At 46.3% G+C, this 12,378-nt stretch overlaps 1 protein-coding gene across 3 annotated transcripts in view; it reads left to right on the top strand.

The window, feature by feature from the left end:
* LOC115617883 (acid-sensing ion channel 2) overlaps nt 1–12,378 on the top strand; it is a 477,643-nt gene that overhangs the window by 418,010 nt on the left and 47,255 nt on the right. For all 3 annotated transcript variants that reach the window (XR_003994691.1, XR_003994692.1, XM_030508893.2), the window contains exon 2: nt 7,434–7,584. Coding sequence is in view for 1 of the 3 variants with exons in the window: in XM_030508893.2 (XP_030364753.1) it covers nt 7,434–7,584 (151 nt within the window). In the remaining 2 variants the exon portion in view is untranslated. The remainder of the gene's footprint in view (nt 1–7,433; nt 7,585–12,378) is intronic.

The following is a 12,378-nucleotide window of genomic DNA, read 5'->3' as shown; positions in this document are numbered from 1 at the left end:
CTTTTCCTTCACAGAATGCATGAGATGAAGTTGCCCTATTGGGAGTATTTGGATCTGTTTGTCCTTTTACACCAGGCTGACGCCTCCCTCCTGCGCAGCTCTGCAGAAAGGCAGGGAATGGCCTAAAAAGCTCCAGACATGAGAACAATTCTGTAGCAAGGAGCAAAACGCTTCTGGCATTGGCTGGGGAGGAACCTGTATTCTCAGTATCTCAGGGGGGTTGTGGAGGAGCTGAAGGCCATGGCTAAGGAGTCTTCAGCCAGTCTTGCCCTCAATGACCAGGATGGTCCAGCTCACGAGCATTTCTCCATCTCTCCTTTGGCTTTGCAGTGCTACTTAATGGCTTAAGGTGCATGGGTCGTCTGAAGATGGTTGTTCAGCATTTTCCAGAGAACTCATTTGGTACATGATACCCTTCCTTAGCTGGAGGGGTTTGGATCTGACACTGACATTTCAAGTCCAGATGTTTTATCACCCTCTATGAGAAGGCTCCATAGCACCTGCATAAGTATCTTCACGAGGTTGAGTGCTGGGGAGATCCGTGGGCTCTTGTTGAATGCTCTCAAGGTGTTTTTGGCAGGGCCATGCAGCAGTATTGCCATTGCCAGTCCCAGAGCTGCTCATGAGCTGGAGACAGGGCTGTGCTGCTGCTCAGTAGGGAGTTCAGCACAGGGTAATGAAGAACGATTCATTAACTGAATCGGTGGGGAGAGGTTAGGAAGACAGATTGTAATTATTATCAGAGTGAATCCTGGCCTTCGAGCCGTATGCTGGCACCTGGTAAAGGCTCCAGGGCTCCTGCTGCTGGGATGCACAGAGCTTGTCCACGCATTGCTGCTGGTGGAGGGACGGCCTTGGTGGTCACCAAGGAGCAACGCAGTACACCATCACCCGCCATGCTCCTCTTCCCACACCATCTGCTGCTTCCTGAGGGCATCATCTGGGTTATTGCCTTGTGTGACCTTGTTCAACCCGAGTCTGGTGATACCACAGTCCCAGCCTGACGTGTCTCGGGCCATTGACCTTATTTCACCTGCATGTGATGCATATTCATATGTGCCAGGTGGCCTCACGCTCGTGCTGGGGCGCTGATTTTCATAACATGAGAAACTCTTGTTCAAAAACCCTCACCTTCTCCTCCCCAAGCCTCCCAAACACGTAAAAAGCAGAGGATGCTGTTCTGCGTCGGGATATGGAAGGACCAGTGGATGGTGTTCCACAAATCAAGTCTTGGGAAGCAAGAAATGTTAATGGGTTAATTTGTGTTCACATGGGAGATGAACCTTTGTGGGAGCATGCTGTTTCCTGCAATTAATACATTATGGTCTGATAGAACAGAGCTCCTGCTGCATGGTTCTGCATCAGTTTGTTATATGTGGAAGTAATCAGGGCTTGATGGGGATCAGAGAAGAGAGTAGCAGTTTTCTTAGTTTATGGACCAACATAATTCTCTAATATTTGGAGCTTCACCATTATAGTTTATTCATTTGCTGTCAGAATATTAGTGCTATATTTCTTTTTAAATACCCACTCAACCCATGCTAAATTGCAGTGAGGGCTGTGAAGGTGATTTATGCCAGCTCTAAGGACCCTCCATAAGCACTCACCATTCTGACAAATGCTTTCACCAATGTGCCATTACAGGGAGGGGCTGATTGCACAAATAAGAAGAAAATGGCAATATCTCTTAGTGAATTAAATGTGCCAGTGTGTGGTGCCTCTCTGTTAGTGCTGCTCGAGTTTAACTGAAGGGTGGAATGCAGGGGGCTGAATTGTGATCCACTGAGCGATGCTTAATGCCATCGTATAAAATAAACAAATTAAAAAGAGAGTTGGTCTTGTCCAGTGGCAAAAAGTGGTTTCGAAGGTGGAGATGGATGTATTAGGAGTGTTATGCATTATACAGCAGCTTGGCACAGTGATAGACTATTACATTTGGGATGCTGGTCATTGCTAGTTAGTAAGAAAGTCTTGCGCTGGCATTAATGTTCTATCTTAGCCTCAGGTGGTACCTAGGATGACTTCTTATTTAAAACAGCAGACATGTATAAAAGCAGAGCTGACATCCCTGCTGTTCCCATGCAGTCATGCGACAGCGGTGCCCAGCGGGGTGTGGGCAGACATTGGACTGATTTCAAGGAAACATCTCCTTGCCTTGCCTTGCAGAGCTGCTTGACAAGCCCCACTGGGATATCTCCATCTTGGAGGCCGAAAGGAAAACCCTCTCTTTGTAAACACATCTCTGACAACCTCTATTGCTCTGCTTTCCGGAGCTCCATCCCCATTACTCTTCTCTGTTGTGAGATTAAACCTGACACCATGAAGGATGGATAATATTTTGCTTGTCTGACATGCTTCTATGCCAGGTTTCCAACAGTACAAAAACATGGATTTAAAGAGAAATCCATGGCTAAATCTCCTTTGAGGGGGAGAAGATAGTGAAATATGTCACCTATATGTGTTTCCCCTCCTGGTTTATGTTAATATTTGAAAGAGCTGTGCCTTGCCTTACGGTCTCTTGAGGCTGACCAACCAAATCACCTTCTGAATACATGGGTCTGTGAGGTTTTTGTATTCCCCCAGTGTTTTTGTAGGACTGGGATGCATAATCCCCGCCAACAAAGAGGATGCCCTAGAGGCTGGTTAGGCTTGGGCCCCCTCTGTGTGGGATAGGGACTTAATTCCTTCTTTCCTTCTTCATTTTGGAAGGGAGATGGAGTCCTTTTTGCCCATTAGTATGAGTTCCCTCTTTACCAAGCTGTAATCAGAGGCTTGTTCTCCCTTTGAAAGAGATCCCCTTGGGATGTGACGCTTCAGAAACCTGTTTATTGTAGGCATCCATTGCAATTTGCTCTTCACAGCCATCATTTCATTTTAAATAATGTACAGCAACCTCCTGCCGGGGTGTGAACAAATGGACCATCGCGATGTGCTTGCATGGAGCCAACCAGACCATGCTATTCCTCACACCTCGAGTGAAATGTTGACATGGCTCGATGCCACCGCTGGCGCAGCCGGTGCCATTGGAGAGCTGGTAGTGATGGGGATGTATCACTCTGCCAAACTCTCAGAAATAAGGTCGTCTTTCTTTCTAAACAGGATCATTTCCCCATCATTTCATGTGTGTTCCTGCCCAAACCCATTTCCATTCCCTCCAGCCCTTTCAGCTTCATGTTCCCTTTCTCTTGGACCTGTCTGGAAAGCCCCTTTGTTTTCCTTTTTGCTCTGTTGTCCATGATGCTGTTGGATGTGGCTTGATAGAATATATATCTCTGAACCTTTGTGTACTGCAGTTGCAGAGCAAATGGTAGTGAAGGATGCTAATTTACTCTCTTTTCAATTGCTGGAACCTTAATCTGACAACTAATGTCTTGCGTTGTCAGTGAGCTCTGTCTGTGTCTTTGTCTGGATTTAGAAAAGTAATTTATGGGCTCCGAATTACTTGCTTTTACCATCATTTTGCTCCATATTGAAAGGATAATTCATCAGCAAACATGCTTGTCCTGTGTATGCTGGTTATAAACCATGAAATACCTTTTTCTCTATTACTTTGGTCAGGCTTGCTTGCTTTTTGAATATCAGTCTTTTTTGGACTATTGGTTTGACACACAGCAGGGTATATACATTGATGTCTCAGAGCTCTTGATGCTTGTGTCTTCTGTTCTGTACGTGGAGCCTGCTTGAGATACCCACGGTCTGCTTTTTAATTTCACAGGATACGCATTTTTCCCTTTACGTGCTGAAAAAGGGTTCATTGTGTCACTCAAATACTATTTCACAGGCTTTGAGCATGTTTACCCTGGTACTTCAATGGGGATTTTCAGAGGAGCTGTCAAAAGTAACAGGTGATCTATCAAAGAAAAAAAATTGGTATTTTATAGTCTATTCTCAAGGTTCATGTTTGTATTTTTGTTTCTGGCTTGTGCTGGACCTTTTTTTTATTGCAAGTTTAAACATTACTAACAGCAAGGAGCACTATGTTCCCCTAAGACAAATAAACTGAGGTTAAATCATTCTGCTTTGCCTCATGTCTGCTGTCTCAGGTGTATCATGGCAGGTAGTATAAACTGATGGTGCCCTTTCTGAACAGCTCTATACTTTTATCCTGATGATCTGGTAACGCTTTGAATCCTTCCCTGTTATCAGGAAGCCCAAAAGAGCCTGAAACCAAAAAGATCCCTTGAAACAATAAGTTGTATCTTTCCAACAGTTCCTCCCGAGCTTTTTCACTCTGTAGGTCTCCTCATCCATGCTGTTTGCTGATATATCCCCTTGTTGGTCTCCTCTTGAGCACTGGTTCTTTGCTTAGCCACTAAGCCTGGAAGTAGCCCTACCCCAAGTGTTTCATGCTGCTTACTACCTCTGGGTAATTCAACAAAGATGCTTGATTCCTCATTCGGACAAGCATTCATGTTCTCTGTCATATCACAGTCATGGCTCTGGTGTGGTATTTGGCTGTACAAAGCCATTAAGTAACTGCCTGAGATGAAATGATGGCTAAATTCCAAGAGCTTTAATGGGGATCTGTGCTTGCTGGTGGCCTTATCAAGGATCTGGATGAGGGGATTGAGTCTACCCTCAGAAGTTTGCAGATGACACCAAGTTGGGCAGGAGTGTTGATCTGCTGGAGGGGAGGAGGTTCTACAGAGGGATCTGGACAGGTTGCATCAATGGGCTGATGCCAATTGCATGGGTTGTTTAGCCTGAAGACAAGGAGGCTCAGTGGGGACCTTCTTGCTCTCTACAACTACCTGACAGGAGGTTGTAGTGAGGTGGAGTCAGTCTCTTCTCTCAAGTAACAAGTGGTAGAACAAGAGGAAACAGCCTCAAGCTGCACCAGGGGACATTTAGGTTGGATATTAGGGAAAAATTATCCACTGAAAGGGTTGCCAAGCACTGGAACAAGCTGCCCCGGGGCAGTGGTGGAGTCGCCATCTCTGAAGGTATTTAAAAGATGTATAGATGTGGCACTTAGGGACATGGTTTAGTGGTGGGCTTGACAGTGCTGGAGTAACAGTTGGGCTCGATGATCGTAAAGGTTTTTTCCAACCTGAACAATTCTGTTCTGAAGAGCAGCAGAAAATCATCAGGCTTCCTTGGAAACGAGTCTCAGGAGCAATGCAGCTGATGCCAGCAGCACCTGGATTTAAGCTGTGTCTCAGATGGTCCCTGGGGTCTGCTGCTGCTGAGGAGCAGATGCTGGGAAGCAGTGGGAAGCAGTTGTATTTCTTCCAGACGTGTGTCAACACATCCCAGGTTGTGTGTGGCTGGACAGGTTTCATATTTACTGCTGTGCAAGAGAAACATCTGCTGAGGTTGTGACAGATGAGCTCTTGGCCATGGCCAGCACCTTTCATGGACTTTGATGGTCGCTTGCTGAGCATGGAGTGGAGGGGATGGAGCAACATCCCATCCTTTTCCAAGTCACAGTTTGTTTTCTTTTGCTGGGATTGTGTTCCAGACATGCAGCCTTGGGCCCTGTCACTTTACATCTTGTTTGCTGGATAGTCGTGCCCTAACTGGAGATTTTACACTTCAATTTTCACAGCTGCAAAGGGCCATATAAAAAGCCCCATAAAATTGCCTGGATGTATTTGGCTGAAGCCTGCACTGGCTACAGCAGCATTGAAATCCTTAATCAGCATTTACATTGTGTGGTTGCTCTCGAGATAAACTTGCTTGTTTTCCCATCGTTCTCAGTAATGCAGGTTTTGTTCTTGCTGTATTTTTAACTACCTTAATTAGAAATTGTTGACTTCTGCCTTCAAAGCTTATCTGGGCAAACCCATCTACGGGGCACTGGCTGCTAACACAGGCTTGCTGTTGTGCAGCTTATCTTTCCAGCTTGAGTGGTTTAATAGGTCAAGTATTAAAATGAGATTTTCACTTGAAGATAAATTATCTTTTAAAGGGCTTCTTTTTGTTTTTTTCCCTGCAAATGTTTCATGTTCTTTGCAGTCTTTTTTGCTCTCATTGGAGGTTTTAAACTTGAATGCAATTTCCTACTTCTCTGATCCCACCTGCTTCCCTCATGCCGTAATTATAAGGCATATGTCAATATTTGAGGGGAATAAATTGCTGATGACTCGAGCTTCTGTTTAGTTTTATGAGTCATCGTGGGGTCATATGAGCTCAGCAACTGCGTTAGTGGTGGGAGCACAGCCAGCACCAGCGTGCTGTTGATGGTGGGATCCCTTCCCTCTGAATATTCATTTCTGATGTTTGCTGGTTGCTTCCCGATTGCAGAGCCCAGACTCTCTGGCTCTGAGCCATTTTATCCTCTTTTAGCATAGTAGGAAGTTCTGCACATCTACATGTCCCCTGGTCTGTCAGTGCAAGCCATAGGAGGGACTTGTGGTTTAATCTTTGGTTTTCCATATGTTCTTCCACTCTGGGGGAATGCTGAGCAAGACCATCTGTGACCAAGACCAGCAGTGCCACTGCCATCAAAGGTGTCACATCTCTGCTGCCCCACCAAGAGTCACCCCCCTTGAAATCCATGTCCCCGCCATTGGAAACCCATGTCCACCCCACTTGGAAACCTGTGGCAGCCCTGTGTTACAGAGCTGGTTGTGGCAACAGAGCCCCTACCTGGGCTTTGCCCAGAGTTTCTTTCAAGACACAGGCCAAAATGAGACTAAAGAGGGGCAAAAGTGGTGGAGGAAAGCTTTCCTCATTTGTCCAAGTGCTTTTAACTCTTTGTTACTTGCCAAGTAGTGGCAGAGTGAGAACTTAATGGGATATTGTGGTTTTTTGTGTCAGGAGAGCACAGGCATCGTTCACATTGCTCTGTTTGGGTGGAAAGCAGTGAGTGAGAGGGACTTTGGACAAGGGCCTGTAGGGACCGGACAAGGGGAATGGCTTTAACCTGCCAAAGGGGAGATTGAGATGAGCTCTTGGGCAGAAGCTCTTCCCTGTGAGGGTGCTGAGGCGCTGGCACAGGGTGCCCAGAGAAGCTGTGGCTGCCCCATCCCTGGCAGTGTTCAAGGCCAGGTTGGACACAGGGGCTTGGAGCAACCTGCTCTAGTGGAAGGTGTCCCTGCCCGTGGCAGGGGGTTGGAACTGGATGAGCCTTAAGGTCCCTTTCAACCTAAGCCAGGCTGGGATTCTATGATTCTATGAATTGCGTTATATTTTAGAAACACAGCGTGTACATGTGTTTCTTGGAGACGCAACATGATATGACTCTGGTGAGCTGCTGAAGACATTTGTTCACTGCTCTAAACCAGCTTTCCCTTCCTCTCTTCCATCTTTTATTTTCTCTCAGGAGAACACAATACGCTAAATGATCAAACCAGGTTAGATTTAGCTGCAGACATTTCCCTCGGAGCTGTGGTGTGTGGCTGTTTCTCATCCCTCTGCCCTCGTTCGGGTGGGAAAAGGAGTTGATTATATGGAAAATATTATATTATTTCTCTTTTCTCTCCTCGCAGGTGTTTACAAAATATGGGAAATGCTACATGTTTAACTCAGGAGAAGAAGGACGGCCTCTTCTTACCACAGTTAAGGGTGGGACAGGCAATGGACTGGAAATCATGCTAGACATACAGCAGGATGAATATTTGCCAATATGGGGAGAAACAGGTAAGACCTTCTTTTCCCTCCTGCAAACATGCATGTACTCGTGATTTTTGCTGAAAGACCATCCCATCCCATCCCATCCCATCCCATCCCATCCCATCCCATCCCATCCCATCCCATCCCATCCCATCCCATCCCTCCCAGCCAATGTCTAAAACAGCTCTTGAAAGCAAGAGGAGCTTAGTCTCTTCAAAAATCAGTTGCTTTTTGGTGCCTGTAGCTGCCAGTTGGGACCAGCATTTCTATAGTTCAGCTCATCAGTGAGTGCTGGACTTGGGTGTCTTGGTGTCAAAGTTTGGGAGCATCATCACCTCTCCTGGGACCAGGGTGGCTGTGTGACAGGAGGTGTAGTGTCTCTTTCAGATGCTCCAGCATGTCCCTCTTACTTAGGAAGGGTTTCTTTGGAGGCCTCGTTCAAGGTAGACCTGTTTGTGTTTTCCTCCTCAAAATTTGGGGACATTTGTTGCTCTGACTGTTGTCTTTGTGTGGGTTGCTGCCTGGGTGGACAAAGGACTTGGCTCATTGCGCTTGGAGCATGTGGGATAGATGGCATCTGTCCCTTAATGAACCCAACTAGGTTGAGCATCTTCTGAAGAGCCAGCATGCTGCGCTGCAGCCCTCTCTAGTCCTGGCACAGAGAAGGGCAGAAGGTGCCGATCAGAAAGGCTGGGGCTGTCTCGCAGGTCTCATGGGTTGGGATGGCAGCACTTGGAGTGAACATGGAAACGCTGCCTCCTGCAAGGGCAGCTCAGCAGCTCCCATCATCTGAACCCTAGATGATGGTGGAAGTTGTTGGCACTGCTGGTGCCAGTTCCTTTAATGAACCCTGCCGCCAAAACAGTGGGTAGGAGGCTGAGCTCTGCAAGGGGGGTGGCATGGGCAGGGGACAGCATGAGGAGTGACATGTGCCACCAAAGCCACCCATTTAGAGCAAGCCACATCAGTTTTGCAGCCGTGGCTGCAGTTTTCATGGAGCCATGTTGACATTTGAAACAAAACATCCCAAAAAGGGTTGGAAAACTTGCCAGCCGCTCGGTTCCTCTGGCAGTTGCAGGCAGAACATTGTGGTGGGAGGTTGTTTGTTTATTTTGGGGTGTCAGACAAGGGAGAGGAGCAATTACCCCTTAAGGTTTTATGTCACCATTGCACCGTCATTGTGTGCAAACGAGTCTCTTCAAGCACCTTTCAAACTTCTCAACAGTGAAGAGGAGAGTTGGTTGCATTCATTCAGAACTTATTTGTGTGGCGGTTGATTCTTGCAATTTAAACAGATTCCCATGGTCCCATCAATCATTTAAAATTGCACAGGCTTTTATAGCAAGGGCTTTGCCTTCCAGTGTTTAGCTCGTACTCAGAGTCAGCCTGATGTGGCCCGGGTGAGGGGGAGGTGACAGTGATTTGGAATAATCGTTTCTGACTCGTTGCATTTGTTTGAAGTCTTGTCCTTTTAAAGCCAAACCAGGTTCCCAGTACAGAGTGGGAAGATGAAGTGCATTTTCTACCTCTGATGATTTATCGCTTATAGGCTGCCTTGGGGGAGCACGTAGGGGCAGGAAAACCACCACATTGATGGCTTGGGGATGTAGCAGGTTTGGGCAGCCACACCACGAGCTCTCTGTGTTCAACCTTGTTGGGTTTTGGACCCCCCTGAGGTTCCCCATGGAGACACAGACCTTGTGTCACACTGTTCTCACTTTAGGCTTGCTTTTTGGAGCTCTCTTTTGTGGAATTCTTCACTATGAGGGTGCTGAGGCGCTGGCACAGGGTGCCCAGAGAAGCTGTGGCTGCCCCATCCCTGGCAGTGTTCAAGGCCAGGTTGGACACAGGGGCTTGGAGCAACCTGCTCTAGTGGAAGGTGTCCCTGCCTGTGGCAGGGGTTGGAGCTGGATGAGCTTTAAAGTCTCTTCAGCCGAAACCATTCTTTGATGATTCGGTGAATCTTTAGGAGGAACCCATCCAGGAAAGTGCTGCCTTTAGAGCTGCGCTTTTCTATCGCTGCCGTTCTGGGATGGTCTCAGCTGAGTGAACCAGCTTCTCATTATACAGGAGGCAAAAAAGAAAAAGTAAATAAAGAAGCAAATGGAGAACTAAAGTGGGAGGTTAAAAGGTGAGGGAGAAGGATCAACCAGGTCTTGTTCTTGCCATCTGGCAGAAGAGCCTGTGGCAATGGGGAAGAGGTTTCCAGTCTGGTACCTCTGCATCTGTGAGCATCACTGTCACCCAGAGGTTAGGTGGGATGGCAGCTACTGCTCTGGTCACGTTCATCAGACAACTTTCAAGCCCTGCATGTGGCAGAAGTGCTTGAAACCTGGCCATGTCTGAGGACATGAAACCTGAGGGAGGAGGAAACAACCCCAAGTGCATTCATTTATCCAAAATCTCATGGCTTTTAGGGTCTTTTAAGCTCCAACTTGATTTTTGACCCCATGTGGAAGGGAGAATTGTACCCCTTTGATTTTCAAGATGCCTCTGATGATGTCTTGCCCCACTATGGCCTCACCACTGCTAATCTCACACGTATTTAAGTTAAATTTGTACTCAGCTAAAGATTGAGGAATAGAGAGGGATTCTCACGCCTCTAGAAGTGGGTTGATATTATGGGGCTAGTTGTTAAGGTCTCTGTCTACTGTGAAATGCTGTAGGATTCAAGATGGAACTATATAAATAAGTCTCTTGATTTGGTTAAATCGTGTAGGAGAAGCTCCTGGACTCGTTGCAAGCAAACTTTGCCATGTTCTTACAGGTCTAGGTAGAACTGGTACTTGACTGTGAAGCTCATAAAACATTAATCTTAGCCTTTCAACAAGGGACTCTTTCATCCTCCACATTCTTACAGCGCCTTGTACAAGCTGTCTTCAATCTTCATTGGGCTGTCTGGACACTACCAGAATGAAAACATTAACTATAGTGGTTAATAGTTGCTGTTCCCATGGAAACACTTAACTCAGCTTAGTAGGTAAGTGAGGGAGTTGATTATTTCCAAATATTTGCATAAGAATGTAAATGTGTTTGGAATTAAATCTCCTCAGCTGCTTCCACTGGGACTGCACAGTTTTGGCTCTCCAGTGAAAAGCTTTATCAAGGACACACAGCTCTTGATAGTAAACTTCATCCCTGGCTATGGAGAGGGATGGGGCGGGCATGGAGTGAGATCTTCACAGTGCGATACCAAGCCACATGGGGCATGGGGAGGTCCAGCCATGGGGATGCCTCCAGGATGGAAGGAGTTGAGTTGTTTCTTCCCAATGAGTTAGTATCTCCATTATAACCTGAACTATTCCATCCGCTCTTTAACTCTAGATATTTCTACAGACCAGTGTTGCTGCTCCTTTTTCCCAGTTGCTGTACCCAGCAACTGTTCTTCTAGTGGCCTCTTAGGCAATGATTTTTGTGTGGTTGAGTTATTTGACCTTCTCTTCTTCAGTTTCCAACTTCTGCAGCATCCCTCGGACATGGATGCTCAAACCATTTCTTTTCCCAGCTGTTTGTCCCGTGTTAGTCTAAGTTTTCCCAGAACTATCTGGAGCTGCCCTCACTGAACTGCTGTCTCAGACATGGTGTTTGTACCCCCTTAGGGCTTCACAAATGCTGAAGGTGGACCAACCTCCATCACCAGAGGGAAGTCTCCATCACCAGAGGGAAGTCTTCACATGGAAAAATACACATTTCTTTGGGCCATCGTGGTGGCCTTGGCTCATGCTTCCTGCAAGGGTCTGTCCCATAGAAAACAGCCACCCAAAGAACCCTCCAGGTTGTAGTTTACTGCCTCTCCATCCCAGCCATGGCCACAACATCTCATTGGGACCTTTCCTTCTGCACCCCAGGATGCTCAGACCCTCAGAGCAGTTGTGGTTCTGTTGGATGCAGGGCTGACTTTTATCATTGCCGGGCCCAAACAGTGGCATCTTACTCTGTGCTTAGTCCCATGACTGCTTTGCTTTTTGCTCCAGATTTGGAGATACCACAAAACCGCGTTCTCCTTCAGAGCCCTGCAGGAAAATAGTTGGAGCGTGGACTCAAAACCTCCTCATTTGCTGCCTCAGGATCTGGTCTTTCTTTATAAAACTGTCCTTTGCAATTCAAATAAGAAGCTAAGGAGGAAAATATTTGTTTGTAGCTTGGGATAGGGCTGCTCAGGAACTGCTGCCACCATGTCACATAGGCATATGCTTTGTAATCTGAAAAGTGATTTAGCTGTTACTAGCTCAGCAAACAAAATGAAGTGCATTGTCATTTTGAAAAGGCCTTTTCTGAGTATCCATTAATATCTTGGGAAGATGAAATATCTTCTCTAACAAGTTACTTGTAACAGAAAAATATACCTCTAGCTTGACTGTCTGCATATGCAAGCAATTTGAACATGTTAAATTTATGTGCAGTCTAATTTTGGAATAGCGAGTGTACACAGGCTGCTTCAGTCTTTATTTTCAAGTGCAAAGAAAAGGGTATTTTGACTGTGTCTAGATGTCACGGCATCAGGCAGCTTTGCCATCTTTGGGGGTGCAAAAATATTGTGTCAGGACTGTCAAAATCATGGGAAAAATATGATGGTACAAAGAAAAAGAGACGGAAATCTGTCTTTTGAGTTTTGCGCTGCTAGGATTTATATTTTCTAGCGTTGTACTTTAGCTGTGAGCGCACTACACATGAACAGAGTTGAGGAAATAGGTTGTGGTTGAGGTCTTCACATCACCTTTGGGCTTTAAAGAAAGCCTTAAATGTTCCAGGTGGGAATCATGATGCAAACATCCCTATGTTTGCAAACATTGCAAAAATAGCAATCCTGCAGGAAGTTAA

This window comes from Strigops habroptila, chromosome 19 (genome assembly GCF_004027225.2).
Source record: "Strigops habroptila isolate Jane chromosome 19, bStrHab1.2.pri, whole genome shotgun sequence".
Lineage (NCBI taxonomy): Eukaryota > Metazoa > Chordata > Aves > Psittaciformes > Psittacidae > Strigops > Strigops habroptila.
Note: the sequence above shows the minus strand (reverse complement) of the source record. Positions and strands in the feature narration are given on the sequence as shown.